Genomic DNA, 23,363 nt, shown 5'->3' with positions numbered 1-23,363 from the left:
CACCCCATCTTAACAGCAAAGGAAAGGGGGAAAACATTTAATTAGATGGTGCTTGAGGGTGGGAGAGTTAGAAATCACCTTTTCTTCTAAACCTTTGATCTATTTTCATAGTTTGGGTGCATTTCCTATATAACTTGTCCACCTCTTAACAAATAATGTTTTGCTGGTAAAGGGGAGCTGCAAAAGTTTCTTCCCCCCTCTATACTTTAGGCCACTGATGGCCAAACTTGGCCCTCCAGCTGTTTTGGGACTACAACTCCCATCATCCCTAGCTAACAGGACCAGTGGTCAGGGATGGTGGGAATTGTAGTCCCAAAACAGCTGGAGGGCCAAGTTTGGCCATTACTGCTTTAGGCAAAAGAAAGGTGTGATCAGTACCAGAACCAAGCTCACATGTCCTTTCACACAAAAATCCATTCCTGACACCCCCCCCTTTTTAAGCAACCTAATCTAGGTGAAAGTTTGTCGGTTGTTGCTACTGTAAAGCAACTGGGAGTGTGCAACCTTGCAGTTCTACAGTAAGTCACTCAGAGACCTGCATGCAAATCCCAATCAAGCTCTGGACTTATGACCCAGAACCCTGATACTTCTTTGGCGTGTAGACTATCTAAAGATTTAAAGGCAACACTTAAAAGGTATCATTTAGAAAGCCAAGACTTCCATAATTAGTTCCCACTTGCACCTTCATCACAGAGGAAATTTGAGTTGAGTATTTAAAAACCCATGTTGATTGAAGCAGAGCTTTCCCATGGAACACTATTTCTTGGTTCTCTGGGCTCCTGAAGATACTCTCATGTAATAAAAGCTGGACAATCAGGAAAACCAGAGAGCCCAAAGCCCTCAGAAGTTTCTGAAATGACCTAAAGGGGGCCTCAACCATTTCAAGGGTTAAAGAAAACTGAGCAATAGGGATCCTGGAGGGCAGTGAAAATAGTCAGTACTCAAATGAGGGCAACAAAACTAGTTTTATCAAAATGGACTGGTTTGACTGGAGAAAACAGACGGGAAACTCCACAATGAAAACTGCAGCAGAGAAAGACATGGCAGCCTTGCAGAAAGAACAGCACCGTGTGGCACAGCCAAAGGATCAAAGGATTTTGGCAAGGTTGTAGCAGCTTTTAGTTTATTGGATTCTAAGCTTGCCAAACAATTCAATTTCTAGGAAAGTAAGTTTTGTATGAGACTTGAAAAAAGAACTGTGAGGAATAAAAGGAAGGCCCACTGTAAGGAATAAAAGGGCATTTTCTACTATGTTAGATCCAAACCAACTTCCCTCTGCATTCCAGGTGAGCAATGCAAAGCCCTACTTACTACTAATTAAAGCTCCCAATACTGTGAAGTGTATTGGAATATGTTGCCAGGAAGAAACAAATATAACTTTGAGAAAATAATGCCTGCGCTGTAGGACTGTAGGACTGTAGGTCCCATCTCCTGTCTGAGGCCAACTACCACTCTGACTAGACCCAAGCACAGAGTGACTTGGCCATAGTAGGAAAACCACCACAGGATGAAGAGAAAGGAACCCTTTTCCGGACCCCAACCCCCCCTATATAATTACTCATAGTGTTCTTGGGCTATTTGCAGCTTCAACAGGCAGCTCTGGCACCTCCAAACTACCTATTAAAACAGCAACACAATGCAGTAAACAGCACTGAGCGGAAAAGGTGAGGATTATTTTCAGCAGTTCCCTCTCAGGACAATTATTCTCAACCACTAAGCTGTGAGGCTGCGTTAACAGGAAAAGTGGCCTTCTTTGGGACAAACATGAGCTCTTAAAAGTAGCACTGCTTTTTTTAACCTCCTGAGAGAAGGTAACAGGAGCCAGAATTGCCGTTTGATCACAATTCACAACAGATGGGATTTTCATATCACCCAACAACCTCAGTGATGACAGGTCACACTTATGGTTGGAAATCACCAAAGGATTAGATACCAAGCAATGAACATGCCTGTGTGAAGTAGACTCAACGTGACCAAGAAACAAATGGATTCTATGAGCAAATATTGGACTTGAGAATGCTATATGGATCTGTGAATTAGTGACCTGTCACCAGAAGAGACATACATACAACATATTTCGCTCTGCAAGAGCCTCACGACTGAGGCATGATTACAGCTAGAGAATGGATCTACTTAAAATTGCAAATCTAGGTTTTGAACTTCCTCACATTAGCCTTGCTTGTAAGATTGCCTGCTAAGTCATGAATCCAGACCAATTTCTCATCTACTACAAAGACAACAACAAAGTTATAGGTCACTTAAGATTCCTTAATATGCTCAGTTATTTGATCTCATGCTCTGAAGAAGGCTGAGCTGTAGGCTGGGCAAAAATTTATGCCCTCTTTTGACTTCTGAAACTGGCTTTGATCCCCCCCCCCCCCCACAAACACTCACACATCCTTTCATACCCAAAGAACAAGATAAGTTATGAATGATCATAGAATCCCATGAGGCTTCCACTGCAGCTCACATTTATTGATAAGCTTTGTCAGACTGTGGAGATGTACTTTAACTCCTGTTGATCAATACATAATCACCTGACATGTCCATTTAGGCCAAGTGGGCTGCCAAGAACAATTACCCAGCAGAAAAAGATTTTAAAAACAGCCTTCCAATTACTTACAAAGAGCTTTAAAAAATAAAAATAAATTAATAGCCACCCTAGTACATGCATACTAGCTAAATTAAGGACAATTATATATGCACAATGAGCTGGATGGGTGAGTGTGGAATTGTCACTTAAAATTCAGATGCCAACACAACCTTTCACAACTAAGCACCTAAACTTTCCCTTCAAAGCGGCAAATCTAGATAGAATTTTGCAAGATTCCAGATTCCATTAAAAAGAGGGCAAAGCGTAGGATTGACACATCTTTTAAGTATCAGTATTTGCATCTAAATGTTGATCAATGACAATTTGCATATATTTAAATGAACATGCAAATGTGCAAAAGCTGTTCATTTGTGTCAGATGTGTCAATGCTCCCAATCACCCAACAACTCCAGTTTTTTCTCCCATTAAAGCCACAGTGTAATTTATTCCCATCTATCACCCAAACCTTGAAACCACCACCAGCAAAGCAGTAGAGTTGCCACGTAGCGGGCTATAAACCATCCTAGTTGGGTTTTATTTGCTTATCCTCAGTGCAATTCAATGGAGATTTTTTAATGAACATCCCCTACCCACCCCAGCACTCCCCTACCCAACGGAAAGCAGCAACCTGACAAAGCAGTGGCAAGAGAGAGGAGCCTAGACTGCCCAAGAGGAACAGCACGTGTTGCCCAGCAGGGAGGAAACGTGAAAGCAAGGCCCAAGCAACAAGCTGCTGTTACTACCTCTCAGAAGGAAAGAAGCCGTTCTCTGGATAAGTCCTGATGGAGGAACAAAATGGTGGAGAAAGGCAATGAGGACACAAAAAAGAATATAAATACACAGATGTAAAGGTAATGAAAGATTAACAATCGTGTGCTGTCTCCATTCGTCAAGATGAGGCAAGATAATCATAATACTAATAATGAACTCCTACTGCAAGTGCAGATCTTCATGTGGTCAAAAGGCACCACACAGATACAGATACAGATACAGATACAGATACAGATACAGATACAGACACAGACACAGACACACACACACACACACACACACACACACACACACACACACACAGCAGTCTGGGGAGAACTCGAGGTTTGCAGAAGTAAAAACCAAGAACAAACTTGAGCAAGCAGCAATCCTTTGGCAGATCACAGCAACACAGAATATGTGCCCAATCTTCTTGAGCGACATGTGACTACCTGAATAGGCTCCAATATCTCTACCTTCCTTTAATGTTGTGTGTGGGTGTATTTGTAAACTAGAATATGTTCCATGGGATTAAGTTACTCAGGTTTGCAGAAACAAAGCTGACCGGTATTTCTGCACTGGGAATAAATAAACTTATTATAAAGTTCACTGTGTTTTCATGCTGGCAAAATTCAGAAGTACATAGTACTCCACTGAGGAAGCTGAAAGAAGAAGGCAGGTGTTTAGTTGCCCTGCAGGGTGGGGTTCCTGGTTTGCTGGTGTTTGGGAGTGCAATCAGCTAGCACTGAGTTTCAGAGCCAATGCAAAAGGATTTGCATGTTCAAGCACAAACTGCTACTGGCAAGCAGGTATGTGTGTGATTGTTACGCTCCTTTGACTAAAACGGAAGGATGAATCCATTGTAGATTATTGTTGGGAATACTGCCCTTGGAGGTCCTCTGTTTGCCGCAATCAGCTCCAGGCACCAAACAGCAAGCAGAAAAGGAAATTGGTCTTCTTTGACAAATGCAATAAAGAATACAAAAGAATACAGAACAGCTCAGAACAAAGCCTCCTGCTGATGTTTACAACGATGCATGCCCAAGTTTCGGCTCAAAGCATTTTCTGAACTCAAAGGAAGAGCCCTCTAAGAACACGTTTCGCACATCTTGCTTCTAAACAGGTTACTATTTTCCCCTTTATTTCATTTCTACTGTGCAAACTCGGCAGCCTCTCCTATTATTCACTGCCTACCTCAACCATCATTCAGCATACAGGCAAAATATATGTAGTGTAAACTGCAACTAGACTAGGTGTTGCAATAAAAGATGGCAGACATGCATGGACAGGAGTCATAATCAGCTGTGCTGGGGAACAAGGTGGGAGTGATGCAGCAGCACAGAATATAGCTGCTCCAAATGCCAAGTTAGTAAACAAGATTACTGATCACTCCTACTGACAGCTATTAGCATATAATTGTTCATCACATGTGCACTACACTTCAAGTGCCATGTTTAACCTGCCTTCATTGACCAATGCCAACTTCAAAAATGGACAATGACATTTTGGCTAAACAGCAATCCTAGCTACAAACAGAACAGAGGGCTACGGTGCCAATCTGCTCTCATACAGGGTAGGGAACCTTTTAGGCTTCCTGGACCAGATCTGTAATGGGATCACCCCCACAGAAGTAGAAACAAAGGAGAGGATGACAGAAGGACAAAAGTCAAAGAGAAACAGCACTTCTGTGACAGATTCGTCCAATCTCTTCCACCTCATCAAAGAGAAGTAGTATAATACAGGTGGCCTGTGGAAGCACGTGGCTCAGTCCAGCTGTCAATTGGTCACTGGCTGTGGTCAAATCCATTAGCTTTATAAAAGATCAAGAAGGGGAATAAAACAAGTAATTGCCTTACCAGATCTCTTCTTTCCAATTGGTTCCCTGAGAAAGAGAAAATAAACTTGATTAACAAAACAACGTAACAAGCCCTGTCTATATGGCTGTATGTAAGTTGTTAGCATGAAGAAGAGTCCAAACTTTGGATAGTTCTTGGTCCAGAATCTGCAACTGTATTTATTTTTCTTTTATACCACTTTATATTTTGAGAAATCCATAAGCAGTTTACACATCTCAACAAAAATAACTATATAGGAATAAATTCCACATTCAAGTTGCTGCTAATGGTTTATTTATTTTTTATAAATTGTTTCATAAAATATACAAATCACTTGTTTGTAAATAGAAACCTCAAACAGTTCCTGCAAATACAGTGTCTGTCCCTGAATCACCCCATTGTTCCAAGAAATGAAAGCTGTGACAAAGATACCAGCCTTTCACCCAGCCAACATGTGCTTTTAATTTAACAAACGTGCAGCACTGACCCGATGCAGGGTTTGAAGGCAGACTCACAACACCAGCTAAAATGATATCTGTCAACTAAGCTTTCCCTTTTAACATAAACTTCTCAGTAAAAGCCTAACTGCATTCACTTGATAGAGAGGCCTCATATTGATGTGGCCAATCTAGCCATGACAGCTATTTCACACAAGCTGCTATGTAGTGGTTGCAATTCCCATACAAGATTCTTGGGACCACATTTTGTTACTATAGGGAGATTTACCTCCCGGTAAAAACCACCTGAAAGCAAGTCATGTAAGATGGTTTATTATATACCTGGTATCAACAGAACTGTGTCTAATGAAAAGTGTCCTTTCATTAGACTCATTTCATAGACTAGGCACCCCCAATCTTTGGCCTTCCAGATGTTTTGGACTACAATTCCCATCATCCCTGACCACTGGTCCTGTTAGCTAGGGATCATGGGAGTTGTAGGCCAAAACATCTGGAGGGCCGCAGGTTGGGGATGCCTGTCATAGACTCATAGAATTGTAGAGGTGGAAGAGACCCAACACATCATCTAGTCCAACCACATGCATTGCAGGAATCACATTTGTGTAGTGCTAAACCAGGTTTAGCATTAAATTTGAACACGGGCAATGCATCTGCACCAAATCACAGAAAACATTTTTCTTATGCAAAATTATGTTAAGAGCACTGAAAACTGTGACCGTTCACAGGATGTGCTGCAGACTGCATTCCTCTTTCCAGGGATGCCAGCAACAGACTCTGGTGAGAAACAGCTGGCGCTCTCATAGCCTTAGAAACCAGACATAGGGGCCAAAGAGCAACTCAATAAAACATATGGATTCAAGTAAATTTCCTGGGTCTGAGGATTCTCCAATACAGACAGCAGCTCAGACAAGATGTAATAATGCTCAACCACAGCTTGATCAGCAAACATGATAGGAAAGACAGAAGCCTAAAGGATAAATAGCCAATCATACGGAATCCACAGTATTACATACACAAGCAGGCATGAGCCTGGTTCCTAAGCATGTGAGCAAACTAAGGTTTACACAGTTTGTCATTTCGCCAGAATCTGGCCGTGTACATTTGCTGAGAACCAAAAAAGTAGGGGTGGTGGTGTATGGGGTGTAGACGTCAGAGGCTTAGGCTTGCTTGTACACATAACACCAAATCAGTTTGGCATTACATCTAAACCCCATCAGAATCTCATGAAACAGACAATCAGCAGAGCGGCAATAATAATCAAGACAGTATCAGCCTTAAGCATTTTCTTTACTTGTTGGGCACCAGGGAGACAGAGATTCCAATGGGGACCCAACTGAGTTCCTCCTGTCTAGCATACAATTTCAGTGCCTTAAAAAAGGTTGCTTTTCATTCTTGTCTGCTAAATGTATTAAGTGTAACACATCACTTCCCATCTCTTTTCTGTCTGGATGAGGAGGGGGAAGGGAGGCTGCACTTTTATTTTCTTGCCAGGACCTTCTCGGGTTGACCAGATACACCTCTGAGAGCAGTAACTCAAGACAAGACAGGAAACGGCCGTAAGCTTGCAGCAACCTGCAGCTTCCTCCCCTCTGCCTATCACCCCATTCTGCAACAGGAGAAAGCAATGTGGCATTGGCCCATAAAAATACCTCTTAGAAAGGCTAACAAGTGAAAGAACATGGGGATGTTACATGTTTTAGGTCACAGTTCTGTTTTCCCAGGGGCGGAGGGGGATACTAATCAATCAGCCCTAAAATAATTACAGAACCCAGTCATTACCAAAAATGAGGACAATCTTGAAACTAAACCAGTGTTTGTCTTTGCATCTCATTCTAAAAAAAACAAGATCGACAAAGTAAATGCTCAAAACAGAAGGCAAGTCTTCATTTTTTCTGGCCAAGCATGACTACTAATGGGAGACTTTCAACACTTGCTCTGTACAGAAATCCTGGTACCATCTTTGGGCCTCTAGGAACAAACCCTAGGATGTTTAGAGAACAAATCTCATTAAAAAGTTTATGTCTTCCATAACAGGACACAAAACATCTGCAATTGAACTGAGCACTCAGAAACAATCTCTAGCACAATCTGTCTCATGAAGTTATGTTTGTGCAAAATATATACAGCCTGAAAAATAGGCTTAAATTTTTAATATATAATATAAATTATAGTCCATATTGTACCACTTCCAAAATGACGGAAGGTATTTGATATTGCTCATCACCAGCTTCAAATGTAGCACATAGAAGGGTCAATTTAAATTTGACAGATGGGGATTACACAGAGGCCACTTAAAAATGGGTGCTTCACGTTTCTGGCGTAGTATTTAGAAGTCTCTTAGCCTGTGCCAAGATGGTAGCTATGGTGTCCTGAAGAGAGGCTGCATATGCATGGGTGAGTGTGTGGTCATAATCTTTTACAGTTACACAAAGCACTGTAGAGAGAAAAATGAGTTTTGGCAACTTTCACATCAGCACCATCACATTTAAAACTGACCCTAAGTAAAATCCTGTTAATTGCAACTGATGCAAAAAATGGAGTTTGACCAGACAGCTCACATCAGCTGAACTCTTTTTCTGACCCATCTTTCCTCCTGGCTCCCTCGCTTTGATTTACTGGCAGTGCTGCAGGAAGCTATCAGTTACTACAAATACCGTTTCAGCCTTCACCTAGCTATATGTCTCTAAGTATGCTATACAATAGCAAATTCATTCTATGAAATGTGGCTCTTTTTATAGCCAAAATGACACCATTTGTGCACAAGAGGAAGGCATTAGACTCAGGAGACTTTTCTTTGGGGAGGGAGGGAGGGAGCTTACAAAAAACCTGAAGGGGGGACCCTGCAAAACAGCCACCACCAACAAGGACTGAGCCTGGCTCAGCAGGCAAATAAGGTCAGCTGACTCTGTGTATGTGTTTGTGTGTTTATTATTTATTTTTAAAATCTATAGTCCCACTTTTCACCATCTAGGGCTCAAAATGTCTTCTAATTATAAAAATAAACAAGCACTGGTGTATGGTGTAAACATTGGTGTTCCACAGAATCAGGGAAGGCAAGCACAAAAGCCACCCTGGAGTGGTTCAAACATACACACAGAGGCAGCCTTGAAGAAAGATGGTAGAAAGAGGATTTTAAAACTGTATTGCTGACCTGCAAGCAATAGCCCAAAGGATTAAGCCAAAGGAATCTGAGAGTTTTAGATTGCTACCTTAATCAAAGCGTGGCTACTACTACATCCAGTTTTTCTAGGGCAGAAACTAAATAAAGATTAGGTCAAGGAAGGTGGTTAAAGAACAAGCTAAGGCTTAAATCAGGTATGAAGGAGAATAACTCAATCCTTTGAAGAGAGTTCAAGAAAGATGTTGACAGTGTGAAGCAGCTGTGAAAAAGGCGAATTCCATGTTGGAACACTGTGTCCCGTTCTGGTCGCCTCCCCTCAAAAAGGATATTGTACAGCTGGAGAGGTTGAGAAAAGGGCAACCAAAAACATTCAAGAAGATGGAGCAACTCCCCTATGTGGAAAGACTGTAGAATTTGAGCCTTTTTGGTTTAGAGAAAAGGGGAGTAAAAGGAAACATGTCAGAAGTGTACACAACTATGTACGGTGTAAAGAAAACGGATAGGGAGAAGTTTTGCTCCCTCTTTCGTAATATTAGAATGCAAGGCCAACCAACGCAGCTGAATGCTGGAAGATTCAGGACATACAAAAGAAGGCACTTCCTCACGCAGTGCAGAGTTAACTATGGAATTTGCTCTTCCCGCAAGACTTAGTGATGGCCACCAGCTTGGACTAGACAAATTAATTCACTGTGTATCTTTTGAGTTTAAATTCTGTGGATGTTTGAAATTCTGAACATCCATTCCAGAGGCAAGGCTCTGATGCCGTGTAATCAAAGCGCAGACTTTATGCACAACCCCCAGAGGCCTCCTATTCAGTGATCCTGCAGATCTATAGATAAGGCACCAAAAATTAGATAAGCCACTAGAAATGTTTGTCAAGCACATTCCACCACAGATCTGTAGCTGCAGACGAAAACCTCACATCTTCTCCCTGCCATGGTGTAACTCACAGTGTATTATATTTATAGTGTTCCTTTTAAGAGGAATGGCTCTGCCCTCGTTAACATTACCGGAACACAGATGACAAGATGTACACGGGTCTCCAAGACAAGTTACTGGAAAGAACAAGAAGCCAGCAAAGAGCCTAATCTGTCCTGTCTGTTGCTTCTCTCTGGTAGAGTACAGCAGATTGTTCTTAATAGCCACTTAGGAGTCTGTGCATGGAAAGCTCAAGGCTCTCAGCATGAGGACTGTTAGCAGCTAAATCCCTTGACTCAGCAATGGCTTTTTTGTCGCACACATCAGACTTTCACAGCTTCACTGCTGCGCTCCTTTATGCCACTAGTGGGGGAAGGGGGAAGCCTATTTCAACTTGAGAAAAGAAAAGAATACAAAGAGGCTTTCAGTTACCGCGTGTCCTGGGACTTTCACAGATCCATCCAAGCAGCCTTACTGCTTTCCTAAACCAGTAAGTTTCAAAAGTTGTTACTAGATGCCCAGTCTTGCCTTCCCACTTTGTCCATGCAACCTTGGGCCCAATTAGATGAGACCAGTCCTAACCAACATGGCTAATGGCAAAGGGTGATGAGAGCTGGAGTCCATTGTCATCAGGAGTTCCGTGGGTTCCCTATCCCTGCTCTAGCCCACAAGGGCTTACATAACTATAAATATGTTTGCCTAAAGCACTAACTGGAGCCTTCTTTTATTTTATTTTTTTGAACAGAAGTCTCTGATTGGTTCACAGGTTATACCAAGCCAAACCATGGTTTGGCACTAATGCACAAACATGTAAGTTCTTGGAGAGAAGAGGTCTGTTCTTGATTTACAGCCCATGGTTTGTCTAGAGGAGACAAACCATGGTTTAGCTCCAAGTAGGACAGCAGCAGCACACACAGTGCAGAACTGCAGGGCCAGCTGTGATCTTCTGTCCAGGAACATGTGCATTCCTGCTAAGCAATGGTTTTGACTTAGTGTTATATGAACACTGAGCCTGTACAAGTAATCCTCTGGAACTAATGTAATTGGAAACTTTAATGAAATCAGGCTACAATCCTGAATGTATAAATGAAGCAGGAAGAATAATCTGTTAGGTGGAGGAGTTTTTAATATGAACAAACCATTATCAGAAAGATTGCTATATTTGGCTTTCAACATGATAATGTGTGCTTCACCTCACCACATATTTGCTACTTTATGATAAGGCATCTTCCTTTTACTGCAAGACCTGGCTCCAATTCAAGGTCCCAAAGAAAGTGTTTATCTCGCCCATGAGTTATGACATCCGACCAAGCCCCAGATGCAGCACTACAATTCATCTAATTGTGGGTTTCATCGTGTGATTGGTAGGTTTGCAGCATATCAAGTGGTGCAGCACTGGGAGAACTGTTCATACCAGTCCCTCCAGAGGAGAGAGTCAAGGACTTTTATTAATTAACATTTTGAATTGTAGCTAATAAATATCCATCGAGTATTCCAGCTGGGCCATGAAACACAACAGAGATGTCCTTGAGACACAACAGCAGCTTGCTGCTGGCAGCCGAGAGGAATCTATTAAGCCACTCAGAACGGCAAGTCCTCTCTTTCTTATTATCCTTCTAGCAAAAGGCCAAAGGAAACAGCAAAGGGCTCACTCCATTCAGAGAATCACTACACAAGGATGCATAAATTAAGTCTCACTCTAATGTAATCATCAGGCACAAGAACACAAATATTGTTGTTAATTATATTTATCCATCGTAGCTGCTCAGATGTATAAAAGATTTATCTGTGAATGTGTGACAAGAGGTTTCTGTGAGTACCAATTAGCTTATCTTAAATTTAATATTATTATTACAGCAAGAGGATAAGAAGACAAATAATGAGGTACAATTACCTCTCTCCCCCCCAAAAATTGTGCCTAAGTTTGTAACTCAGGCAACATTTTCCATTCCATCTATAAAGGTGAACACCTTTGTCCCAAATAAGCAAAAAGGACATTTTCTTTTAAAAATCGACTCCTTCAAACCACCACAAGCCCCCCCCCCCCAATTTTGCAAAAGAGCTATTCAATTTCTACTTCATTGTAGTTCAGCTTCCTGGTCAATTTCAGAAAAAAATCCACATAGGAGACATTGAATGGGCTTTGAAGTGTTTCAATAAGGAGGAACTATTTGGAGGGTTTTCTGTTGAAGGGAGAGGTGGTCTTGGTTTCCCCCACACAAGGACATTCGGAGTTGCAGCAGCACCTCTGAATATTGGACTTGTAGATTTTTTGCATATTGTTAGTATTACAATGGAATGAATAAAATGGCATATAGTAAGGCAGGTCATATGGAATCAAAGAGAAGGTTAATGCAGGAAGGTTCAAAGATCCAGCCCCCAAATATGAGTAGGTAGACAGATGTCAGAAAACTGTAAAGGAAGGAACAACTTGGGCTAGTGCAAGTATTTATCTGCATGTGGGATCTAAAAGAAATTCCACATACATTGGAGTGAAATCTAGCACATACAAACTCCATGGTCAGGAGCAAGACTGCATATACTCGAGACTTGGTCTTGTTTGTGCAGTAAAAATGAAGTCTGGGCAGGCTCTGAACAAATACCTCTTCAAAATCTAACCCCTCCTGTCTACAGTATAGAGCACTGAGGTTCTATAAAGGTTTTAACAAAAGCCCACAGCATACACCCACTTCCAGAATGATGCAGAAGCTATGCATGATGCAGGCCTGTCTTCAACTTATGTCTTTCATTACATTAGTTGATGAATTAGCAAAGGGACATAGGGTTAATGGGCAAAGACATCTTAAATGCAGAATGGATGGAAACACAGGCTGACAGCATGTTATTAGTTAATGGGTAGTAAGCCCTTGCACCAATCTAATCAACTAACTGGCAGTCATAAAAGAAACTATGACAAGCCAAGACATCAAGAGAAATCAAAGAGGAAAAGCAATAACAATATGCACCCAAAGGCAAATGGAAACATAAAGCATGCCTGTATTGAAAGAGAACAACCCTTTGCAGCCAACTTGGGTGTTGAAAGACTCCATGTTCTAACACAGATAATGGCAGAACTCTCTTTTCTCATTCCTCTGAAATACACATTTCTCCATGTCAACTTGCACAATCTATATCTTTGCATAATTATGTGCTCTAGTGTCATACAGAGACAGAAATGAGATAGTGGTTGGTGTCTTATGCTCTGAATCCTCAACAAAAGAGCTTCTGGACTCAAGCAGCTCATAGTCACAAGACCGTGTTGCGTCATGCAGGGAAAAAAGAGAGAGATTGCTGATGTTCCTTGTTTTGGGTGGAAAACAAACATGTGGTTACTGTTTGTCAGAATAAATTGCTCAAGAAACTGGCAACAGGAAAACAGATTTTGCTTGGGGTTGCTCCTAAATTTTAAAAAACCACTACAGGCTGTTAGGCAACCTCCATTGCTCTGGGTGGAGAAAGGCATCTCTGACAGCTTACTGTGCATTTCTGTAAAGTTATATGGTTGTGTGTAATTAAGTCCTATCAGGTGAAATAAGTCACATCAGCCATATGGCTCTACTCTGAGTATGACTCAGATGGGCTTTTGTTAAAACCTTTATAGAACCTCAGTGCTCTATACTGTAGACAGGAGGGGTTAGATTTTGAAGAGGTATTTGTTCAGAGCCTGCCCAGACTTCATTTTTACTCAGATGGAGCTATGAAAGTTCAAAGGCCAGTGATACCAAACAGAACAGATACGGATAATCCTTTGTATGCCTGTAAAAATCAGTTTTCTTTATTCTTCGCAGCTAAAATTATCTAGGCAAGTGGCTAGCATGTATGATGTATTCTATTCTGTATTTTATTTTGTTGTAAACAAGTTGAATCTAGGATTATAGGTGATTCACAAATATTTTACATAAATAATAAATAATAAGGATGATGAAACTGACACACATGATTACGGTGAGGGAAGGCAGGCAGCAAGTTAATCACTTACTGAATAAGGGAGTCTGACCTTTATTGGGCTGTAGTACAGGACTCAATTAAATGCATTTTGGTACGGGGGAATATAGAAGGAATGCATCTTGGCTCACACAACTTTGTTAATAGTTATAACAGAATTTGGTTTCTAGCACATAGCAGTTTCACTATCATATTATGTGTCAAAAGTTTCCAGTTACACTTAGAAAATTTCTAGGCAAGCTCTTAAAAGTTCCAGCTATGCTTTAAATTGTATTTAATCATGATAGTTACAATCCATATATATTGGTTGTATGCACATAACCACATCTTATGCTTTTGTATTTATATTTCATAGTAAAAGTTCAATTTTAAAAATGTGGGCAAGTAAATGAAGGGAGTGCACCTCCCCCATGTATTGGAGAAATTGACCTCACAGATATAAAAGATCAGATTTCAAAGTGGCAGTGACTCTCTCTTTAATGAAGCTGCCTTTATTTTGATCAGCGGTGGGGAACTAGAACTCACCGGCACGTCAGATTTTTACCTCCCCCACCCCTCACAGGCCAAGTATGACAGGGGGCTGGAGCTACATGTCAATCACCTGATCTCACCATTATGCCAGGTGGTACTTTTTGCTTGCATGGATTTTGTGGATCACTTCTCAATGGGCTCAGCAGGACTGGGCAATCAGCTGACCATTGGGTCTTGCAAAGTTTTACATACAGTTTTGCAAGTGACTCTGATTGGCAGATGGCCAGTGCCAATAAACCCCTGTTCAGCTCAGACAGGTCTTAACCTGCCCTATACATGACATCATATATAATGTCAGGTGTAGTTCAGGTTTCCATGGCTTGGCTGAAACGGCCTGGAAGGCCAAATGGGGAGTCCTGGCAAGTCTAGGCTCACATGTTGGAGGTTCCCTACCCCTGAATTTGGTAACTTAAACACTGGATATCTCACTTGGTTAGAGTTGGATGCTGATAATGCCTAGGTTGCAAGTTTGATACCCATATGGAACAGCTGAATAATCCTGTATTGCAGAGGCTGGACTAGATGATCCTCAAGGTCCCTTCCACCTTCCAACTCAGTATGCAACATAGGCTGCATGTTTCTTTGACCTTCTAGCTTTCCCATTTTTTTTTCATTATTAACTTATCTTTTGAGCTGCTTCATTCATTCTTTAATAGTGTTTTTTTTAAAATCTGATATCTGTACTATATGTTCACTGATGTTATGTGACCGCATACCTGATGTGTGAGGTTTCTGTACTCTGGAAAATATGAAACACAAATGCTGTCTTTTTTTTAAAGGAACAGGGTTGTTCATTGGCTACATATGTCTCTCTCTCTCAACATTTCTGAAATGCAGCTGTGTAAGCTACTTATAACAAACTTACTCTTTGGGGGGATTTAAGTCTTCTGGTCTTGTCTCAAAGAACTGAAGAACTTCATCACACTGAGAGATATATGGTGGCAGCTGAATCAGAGCCTGAAAAACAAAACAAGACACACATTTGGAAAATGAAGAGCTGTTTTGCCAATTGTTAAGTGTGTGAACATGAGACAATTTGTGCCTAGCCCAGCTAGAAAATCCAGGCACATTCTCTATCCACTGTGATCCTCCATTGCCAAAGTTTTCCTGGAACTTTAATTTCCAAGTACAGATTCTGATTTTATTATTATTATTAAATAAGTAAATCACTACAATCCCTGCTTAGAGCCATTCGACAGATGTAAAAAAAAAAGAAAAGAAAAGCCAGCAGCAGTGTCCTAGCACTTTTTGCAACTAAAGCAATGGATTTTATGCATAATGTTTTTTAGCACAATAAATCTACATTAATTTCTCATCCATTGCTTAGAGCCCGCACTTCTATTTATATGGAGATACTGCATTTTCCAAGTAAAGTTCTTTGTGATCACAATTACTATTGCACATACTGTGAAGAGCCTTGTGATGTAAGTTTTATGGACCACTGCTGGATATTTTTGTGATGGGATGAAGGAGAACTGGCATAACTGTAATATTTCCCATCCTGAACTATGAAAAATTATTTAGAGATTGCATGCTTTTTAATACCGCAACTGATACTCAGCAATTGTACGAGGCTTAAGAATGTTTTGAAACCACGATCTTGTAGCCATCCTTGCTGATCTGCTTTACGGGATTCTTGTGTTGTGTCCCTGTTTCTGAGATGAGGGGCAGGGGCTGAGGATGGCCCACCTAAGCCCCCAGCAGAGGCGAGATAGAACTTTCTGAGTTTGATCCAGAGCTCAGTCAATTCCTGAACTAAGCTGCTTAATTTATTTTAACACTGTTTGGAGATTGTGGCCTTTCTACCATCCCACTGTTCTCGAGTTCAAAGCCAACCAGTTAGATGGGGAACTGATCACACTGTTGTTTACCCTACCTTAAACACCACCAGCTATCACTTGGCATCTGATGGCACGAAGAGACCTTGAGTGGTCCATATTGTGGTTTCCGTGCTATAGCAACTGATCAGTTTCTATCAGCCTTCACACAGCTGGTGCCCTCCAGATGCTGCTGGACTGCAAGCTCCATCCTCCTTGACCACTAGCCATGCTGGTTGGGACTGATAGGAGTTGGGGGCCCCACCATTTCTGGAGGGCTACAGGTTGCAGAAGGCTGGTTTATATTATCTGCAATGCCATTAACTGCTTGCTAAAAATCAGAAGACCATTTACAGAGCATCTCTCAAACAAACAAACAGTGCCTCAAAATTAATTCCAATGCTTTGGATGGAAGCTAGCGTGTCATCTTAATGTTCCTAAATATCCCAAGGGTCCACCACCCAGCCTCTGTCACATCCAACTGAAATCCGGACCTCTTCAGAACTTCCATAAACAGCATGTCAGTCCTGCTAAATGACATTAGCCTCTCACTCTCTGCCATTTCCCCACCTTCCAAAAAGTAGGTCTGGTTTTCAAAACTGGATGTTAGCAGCATAGTTCCAGGGTTTATATGGTCACTTTCAACAATTCTTTTTCCTAAGCCAAATTTTGAAAATATAGGTAGGGGGAGTAGCTTTAATAAAACACGCTACGAGAATATGATGTGACACATGCAAGTCACAGCAGAAGTGGCCCTGTTCATTTACTACTCAGGACAGCATATTGCTTCCATAACAGAAGAGGGGCTTCATACTCAGAAAAACCTTTCCCAATTTTTGTGTGGCATAAGACATAATTTGGAAAGCCGTTGTTACTTAGATGCACCTTGTATTTCCACCTACACTCAGAAAAGGCTCCTGCAGCCTAACTGATTATGGAGGTGAGATTTCAGCTAACAGGCAATAACTTAATTGTCTCTGCAGGAACTTGAGGGGACAGTACTTGGAATATCAGTGTTTCTTTTGGACCAGAGCCCAGAACACTTACTTTCCCCTTCTGTCTACAGGTGTTGGATAAATCAGGGAAATGATGCAGAGCAAGATCTGCAAAATGTTTAAGTATTCAACCTAAGAGTTTGCAGACTGAAATTAGAGAACTGAAGGTTTTACTATAGACAACATGATCTCTGATTTATTTTTATTTTTGTCAAAACGAAGTTCCTCAGCATTTCACCATTCTTCATCAACAACAGGTGACCAAATGATCCTCTGCTTATTATTCACCACAAGTTGTTATTTCTGCTTTGACACAAATTATTCCCATGTCTGGTGGTCTATCAACAAACTGATCCATTTTTTGTGCCTTGATATACTATCCTCCTTAATACTTCATCTCTCATTCTTCAATCTATGCTCCCCAGAAAAAGTGACCTACTAAGTACCAAGGGTTCGTAAGAATCCTGACAAACAGCAACTACTTTTTATATTGTGATCATTTGGGCTGCACAGTATTTTCATATTCACATAATATTGTATTCTCTTCCTCTTAATGGCTCAAGGGAGGAGTCAGAGACTTGCCTGATATTCACATTTAAAGTTTCACATTTAACATGCTTACATAACCACGCTGCAAACCATTGTTAAAATTACTTTTTACAAATCCAACCTGCCTCTCTTATCAATAAATGTGATATGAAGCAGTGAGTAAGATAATTTAGAATAAAACATTTTGCTTAATCTTCACCAGGCTACACAAATACTTGTGATTTTAAAACTCTGAAATCAGTTCTTTGATCTCAAGAAATACCTGCTCTCCCAAATTTATCAACAACTCCTCATGTAAGGAGGGGTTCAGTTCATGTAAAACTTTGGGAAATATGAAATGGCTGCTCTCTTCTTGCTTTGCAAAGTTATAGAGCAAGAGTCCAATCCAAGATGGTTACCTCATAAGGAGCAGGCTAATTAAACATCTTCCCAAAGTCGTGATGTATCTAAAACTGCTGTGGCCTTTTGGGGGGTGGTATACACCCCTCCTTGGGCTTCAACATTTACCACGTAAGAAATACTGATGAAACTGGGGGCAGTTTGTAAAAATATCCATAATTTATTGTTTGGGCAGAACTCCAAAACCACAGTACCTAATGTGATCGGTATTATAGCAGTTTATTATGTCAGTCTGTAGTAGCTTCTGTTCACTGCAGAATGTAATGCACAGTTTGCATTCATATCATAGCTACTATGACTACTTGTACTTTTTTGTTAGCTTTAACCAAAAGGTTAGCATGGATCAGTACCCCTTGGTTATGGAGCTGACAAATTTAGGCAGGGCTATTATGGTGTTTATTTCCTTTTCTCCTATGAGATCATACAATATCTGACAAAGTAAAGGAAGGGGCATACAATGCTGGGAAAGATGAAGAACAGACAGGTGTTGGGATACATATCTATTCCTCTACTAAGTTTGATGAAAGCGTTCCGAGGCATGAATTTTGTACAATGAACAGAAACAATGGTAGACGTTCATGTCACTGATGTGGGAGTTAGGCTGCCGCTCCCTAAATTCCTCAGCACCTGCTCAGAAGATTGATGGTTTGGGAAATGCCACAACTTTTATGATGTGTGTGGTAAGATAGCCAACTGGAAGAGAGTCTTTTACTGGTCTTCCTGCCCCACACTTGCCTTTTTAAGGATTTTATTGGGTTGATGCATATCACCAATATTTTATCTGTATGCCGCTATACTGTAGTTAAAACCATGCTCCAGGCAGCTTGCAATATTAAAATGTTTACAAAATTTATTTATTGTCATGAATAAATGTTCATGACAATTTCTGTTCTCATCCTGAAGCAAAGTTCTTAACTCGAGGTACTATTTCTGGGTTAGAGGAGTCTGTAACCTGAAGCATCTGTAACCTGAAGCATCTGTAACCCGAGGTACCACGGTATGCAGCTGTATTAGTTTTAGTCACTGGATTTCATTCTTACTGGGACAAATGTTGTTTGCAGTTAGCAATATTGCTAGTTATCTTTGTTTAGTGAAGTTATTTTTGTGTGTTTTATGGTTTTCAATTTAGTACTCATTATATATTGTGGATCCACATGTTAGAAGTCATCTTGAGGGGGCTGAGCTTAAAACGTAGCCTACAAATATTTCAGATAGATAAATAATTGTAGCAGCCAGTGTTTCCAAGCTGGCCAGAGAGGAGGGAAATCTACCCTTAACAGGTCTTAACAGGTAGGAATTGCTTTCTATCTATCAAACAGGCTGGTGTAGCAGGAAACGGACTGAAGAATGAGCTTCCCTTTTTCTGCAGCCAGCATGCAAACATACAGGCTGGTGGAGGAGAAAGAAAGAAAGAAAGAAAGAAAGAAAGAAAGAAAGAAAGAAAGAAAGCCATTCTCAATCAGCCCACTCACACATACCTCCATAGAACTCCTGGTCACAGCTGACCTGTGTAAGAGGTGTGTGCCACCCATATATATGTGTGTGTGTGTGTGTGTGTGTGTGATTTTGTGTGTATTAAAAAACCAAAGCAAGTCCCCTGATCACCTGAACCCATGTTTTCACACAAACCAATGGATTCAAGTTACAAGAAAGGAGATTCCAACTAAACATCAGGAATAACTTTTTGACAATAAGAGTTGTTCAACTGACTCCCAAGAGAGCTGCTGAACTCTTCTCCTTTCGAGGTTTGTAAGCAAAGGTTGAATGGCTATCTGTCATGTATAATCTAACTGAGATTCCTGCACTGCAGGGGTTGGACTAGATGACCCTCAGGGTACCGCGCAACTCTACATTTCTATGATTCTGAAAGATTGTACTGGGAAATGATGCTTTCCGCTCCTTTCCCAAGCAAGCAAAGAAGAGAAGTGGAGTGATTGTTGCTTATGCAGCTTCTGAAAAGGATGTGGTCGCAATTAATTCTTGTAACGCTCAGCATTTGCTGTATATCCACAAACCACAGTCATCTCTGTGATTTATTTATCTGTGCTCAGTTGGAATACAATTTTCCTCCCCGTGGTGGTTTCCCTTACAAAAAGCATGGAAAAACAGCAGCAGATAAGTTGTACTGATAGAGTGGTGTCCATATCATGGCAAGCCAGGCTTCCTTGTGTGAGCCTACTCCACACCCATCCTTCCCTGTTAGCAAATACAGAGTTAAGTGTCAGCTGTTGGAAGGCCAAGAGTGCAGTCTTTGTTACCTGGTTATCATTAACTAAAAGAAAGAAATACTAAGGCTGTTAGATCACATCTACAACATTATAGATGATAGAAAGTCAAATGGATTTGTTAAATTTAATGTCATCAATAGCATTGTTTTGGAGGAGTCAGCTGCTGCCTCATCACCTATGGACTTCCTTCCTCTTTAAAAGCAAATGTGTGTGTACACAGGTGTGCCTATTTGGGCATATTTTAACCTATTCCGTGACAAGAGGAACAAGCATATCAGAAGCTGAATGAATGAAAATTGTATACACACATACATGTATTTCACACACATTTTACTACAGATTATAACAGCAACCCCAACACACAAAAACACACATATGATAAAACAAAACAAGCACACACAGACAATCTCAAAGAGACTTTCCCAGATTTTAGGAGAGATAAAGGGAAGTTGATGATATCCTAATTATTTAATGCATTTCTAACTTCAAAGGGTTAAAAACCTAGAGAATTCAATATAAGAAACAGTTGCAATATAATTTTGATTAGTGATATCATATAAATTGAATGACCACTGGGGTATCTTCTCCAGAAATATGGGGCAATCCACACTGTGCTTTTTTCTGGTTTAAGCATCCCTATGACCAACACTACCACTCCCCTTCTGCAGAATCCAATGCAGACTTTTGACTTTTCCATCCCATCAGCCCCTAGTATCAAAAACAAATTGCTTTTTATACATGGCAAGTCCTACCAATTCCATCCCTGCAGAACTGTGCCATTTCTTTGTGTTTTTAATTAAAAATATTTATATGTGTTCCTGCACTAGCATGCACATGTGTACACCCCTGTTCCATAGGTGCTTCTTATTTCCTTCCATACTAAACTGAGAAGCATCTCTGTTCTAATGACTAGCTCATGGGTAGGCAAACTAAGGCCTGGGGGTCGGATTTGGTCCAATTGCCTTCTAAATCCAGGCCGCAGACAGTCCAGGAATCAGTGTGTACCTGAGCAGAATGTGTCCTTTTATTTAAAATGCATCTCTTGGTTATTTATGGGGCATAGGAAGGAATTCGTTCGTTCTTTTTTCTTTTCTTTTCAAAATACAGTCCACCCCCACCCCCCAAGGTCTGAGGGACAGCGGACTGGCCCCCTGCTGAAAAAGTTTGCTGACCCCTGGACTAGTATAATGGGACTGAAGGAGGCAGTCTGAATAATATTCAAGTGAGATTCCATTTGAACTAAGCTATTTCAAAAGGGGAGTAGGCTAACCTAACACACTTTGAAACCATTAAAGGCAGTTGCTTTCATTTGACAGAGGGAGGCTGGTTACCAACAAAGCCATCATCTACAAGCAACAATGAGAGCAGTTGTTACTTGGCATGAAAAGGAATTTTTTCAAATAACAAACAACAACAACATTTATTATTTATCTTAGTAAGCGCTGCTTTTTTCTGATGGGACTCAATGGTACACTGGAAGGCAGGGCGCTGGGTAGATGTGAAGAGCAGACAGGGCAAGTGGGAGCAGAGACTGAAGAAGTGAGAGGGGGGCACAAAGTGGGGCTTCAATTAATTGAGGGGGGACAGGAGTGTGTGTGAGGGAGAGAAAAGGGGGGGTCATGGTGAGTACCAGCACCTTCTTTTCCTAGACAAAAGCACTGTTATTAAGCATTTATGTAGTGCATTGTAAATGTCCAAAGTGTTTCATTATGTCAGCAAAACTACTCTGTGGGTAAGTCTGCAGAGTAAGAAGCATTCAAGGTCATCGTTGATGAGTTCTTACTCAACTGAAAATGCATTAACACAAGCTATGGTAGCATATAAGAAGACAAAACAGAAAAGGTGACTTACTGTGTATCCTGGTGCCCTCCGGATGTTTGGGACTACAGCACCCCAACAGCCCCAGCCAGCATGACCACGAGTATGATGGGAATTGTAGTCCAAAACCTGGAGGTCACTAGAGCAGGGAAGGCTGCTGTACTGGAACCAGCTGCAAACAATGCATCTCAACAATCAGCACAAAACTTGGAAGAAAACGCCACTCACCTTGCAGTACTCATCAATGGGTATAAGACGCTTGATAGCAACATCACGAATGTGGCTTCGGCGGAAGAGGATCTTGCCTACGGAAGGAGAGACAAGAACGATGCAAGTCACTGCTTGTTTGGGTAATCCTCTGGTTCATTAGAACCTCACTTCTCAAAGAACTTCTTGATTGCTATCGTTATTCAGCGGCTCAAGCACAGACATATCCCATAAGGGCATTCAGACACATGGCAAAGCAAATGTTACACTGGAAGAAGCAAATCACATTAACATAATCCCATGAAAATAATTTCATTCATGGCTGTGATTTTAGATTGCTGGCCATTCATTCCATCAGGGATTGTGGAAACTCTAAAAATATAAATTAGTTCTTTTTTCAAGTTCACAGTGTTATTTGTTGAATGCTTCTTCCCTGTTGGAACATTGCCCGGTTGATTTCAACAGAAATTAGTTATGACTAAGGATAGTAGAACAGGGTGTGTGTGTGTGCATTATCAGACAGGGTAGAAATGCAAACCGATGAATTTTTATTTATTTATTTAAAAAAACCTTTTCAACTACACCTTTTTTTTAAAAAAAATACTATTAATGTTGCTCAAAAACTAACAATTTTTTAAAAAAACCCAATAAGAAATAAAACAGCAGTTAGCAGCAATCAAGATAAACAAACAAAAGAGAGAGAAGGGAAGGAAGCCTAATCTGTTGACTCATACTACAGAGCAAACCTGTTTGCAGCAGGTACACCAGAGTTATATTGGAGTTTCCTGCAGCAAACCCAAGGTGAAAACCACAGCTATGTATTCCTTAAAATACCCCTGTAGATAAGTGTGGAAGCCTTGACTGTAAGAATGTGTATCAGTGATTTACACTTTTTGCCACAGATATACCAAGATGCTCCCTGCAACAAATGCACCTGTCCCTTATAACAAGTAAAACTGCTTTGTCTGGAAGTTCCTGCTGGAACAAAAAGGCAATGGTGATTCCAGTCCATAAAAACTTGCTCCATTTTCTTTTCTGCCTTTTTGGATAGGTGACCACAAAACTGTCATGCTTGTAAGGTGAGAGTGTATACACTTTGAGATGGAAGTAAGATGGGAGCTGTTCCTCCAGTGTGAGTGGCATTGAACTAAGAAAGCCAACACTCCTTTTCATGTACACATGCACTGTATGTACTCCAA

At 40.9% G+C, this 23,363-nt stretch overlaps 1 protein-coding gene across 1 annotated transcript in view; it reads right to left on the bottom strand.

Annotated features, from left to right (window-relative positions):
* Nucleotides 1-23,363, bottom strand: part of SH3PXD2B (SH3 and PX domains 2B) — a 103,123-nt gene that overhangs the window by 20,237 nt on the left and 59,523 nt on the right. Inside the window, exons 4-6 of the mRNA XM_053376602.1 lie at nucleotides 22,186-22,262; nucleotides 15,017-15,108; nucleotides 5,200-5,225 (exon numbers count right to left, since the gene is read on the bottom strand). Coding sequence (XP_053232577.1) covers nucleotides 5,200-5,225; nucleotides 15,017-15,108; nucleotides 22,186-22,262 — 195 coding nt within the window. The remainder of the gene's footprint in view (nucleotides 1-5,199; nucleotides 5,226-15,016; nucleotides 15,109-22,185; nucleotides 22,263-23,363) is intronic.

This window comes from Podarcis raffonei, chromosome 2 (assembly GCF_027172205.1).
Source record: "Podarcis raffonei isolate rPodRaf1 chromosome 2, rPodRaf1.pri, whole genome shotgun sequence".
Lineage (NCBI taxonomy): Eukaryota > Metazoa > Chordata > Lepidosauria > Squamata > Lacertidae > Podarcis > Podarcis raffonei.
Note: the sequence above shows the minus strand (reverse complement) of the source record. Positions and strands in the feature narration are given on the sequence as shown.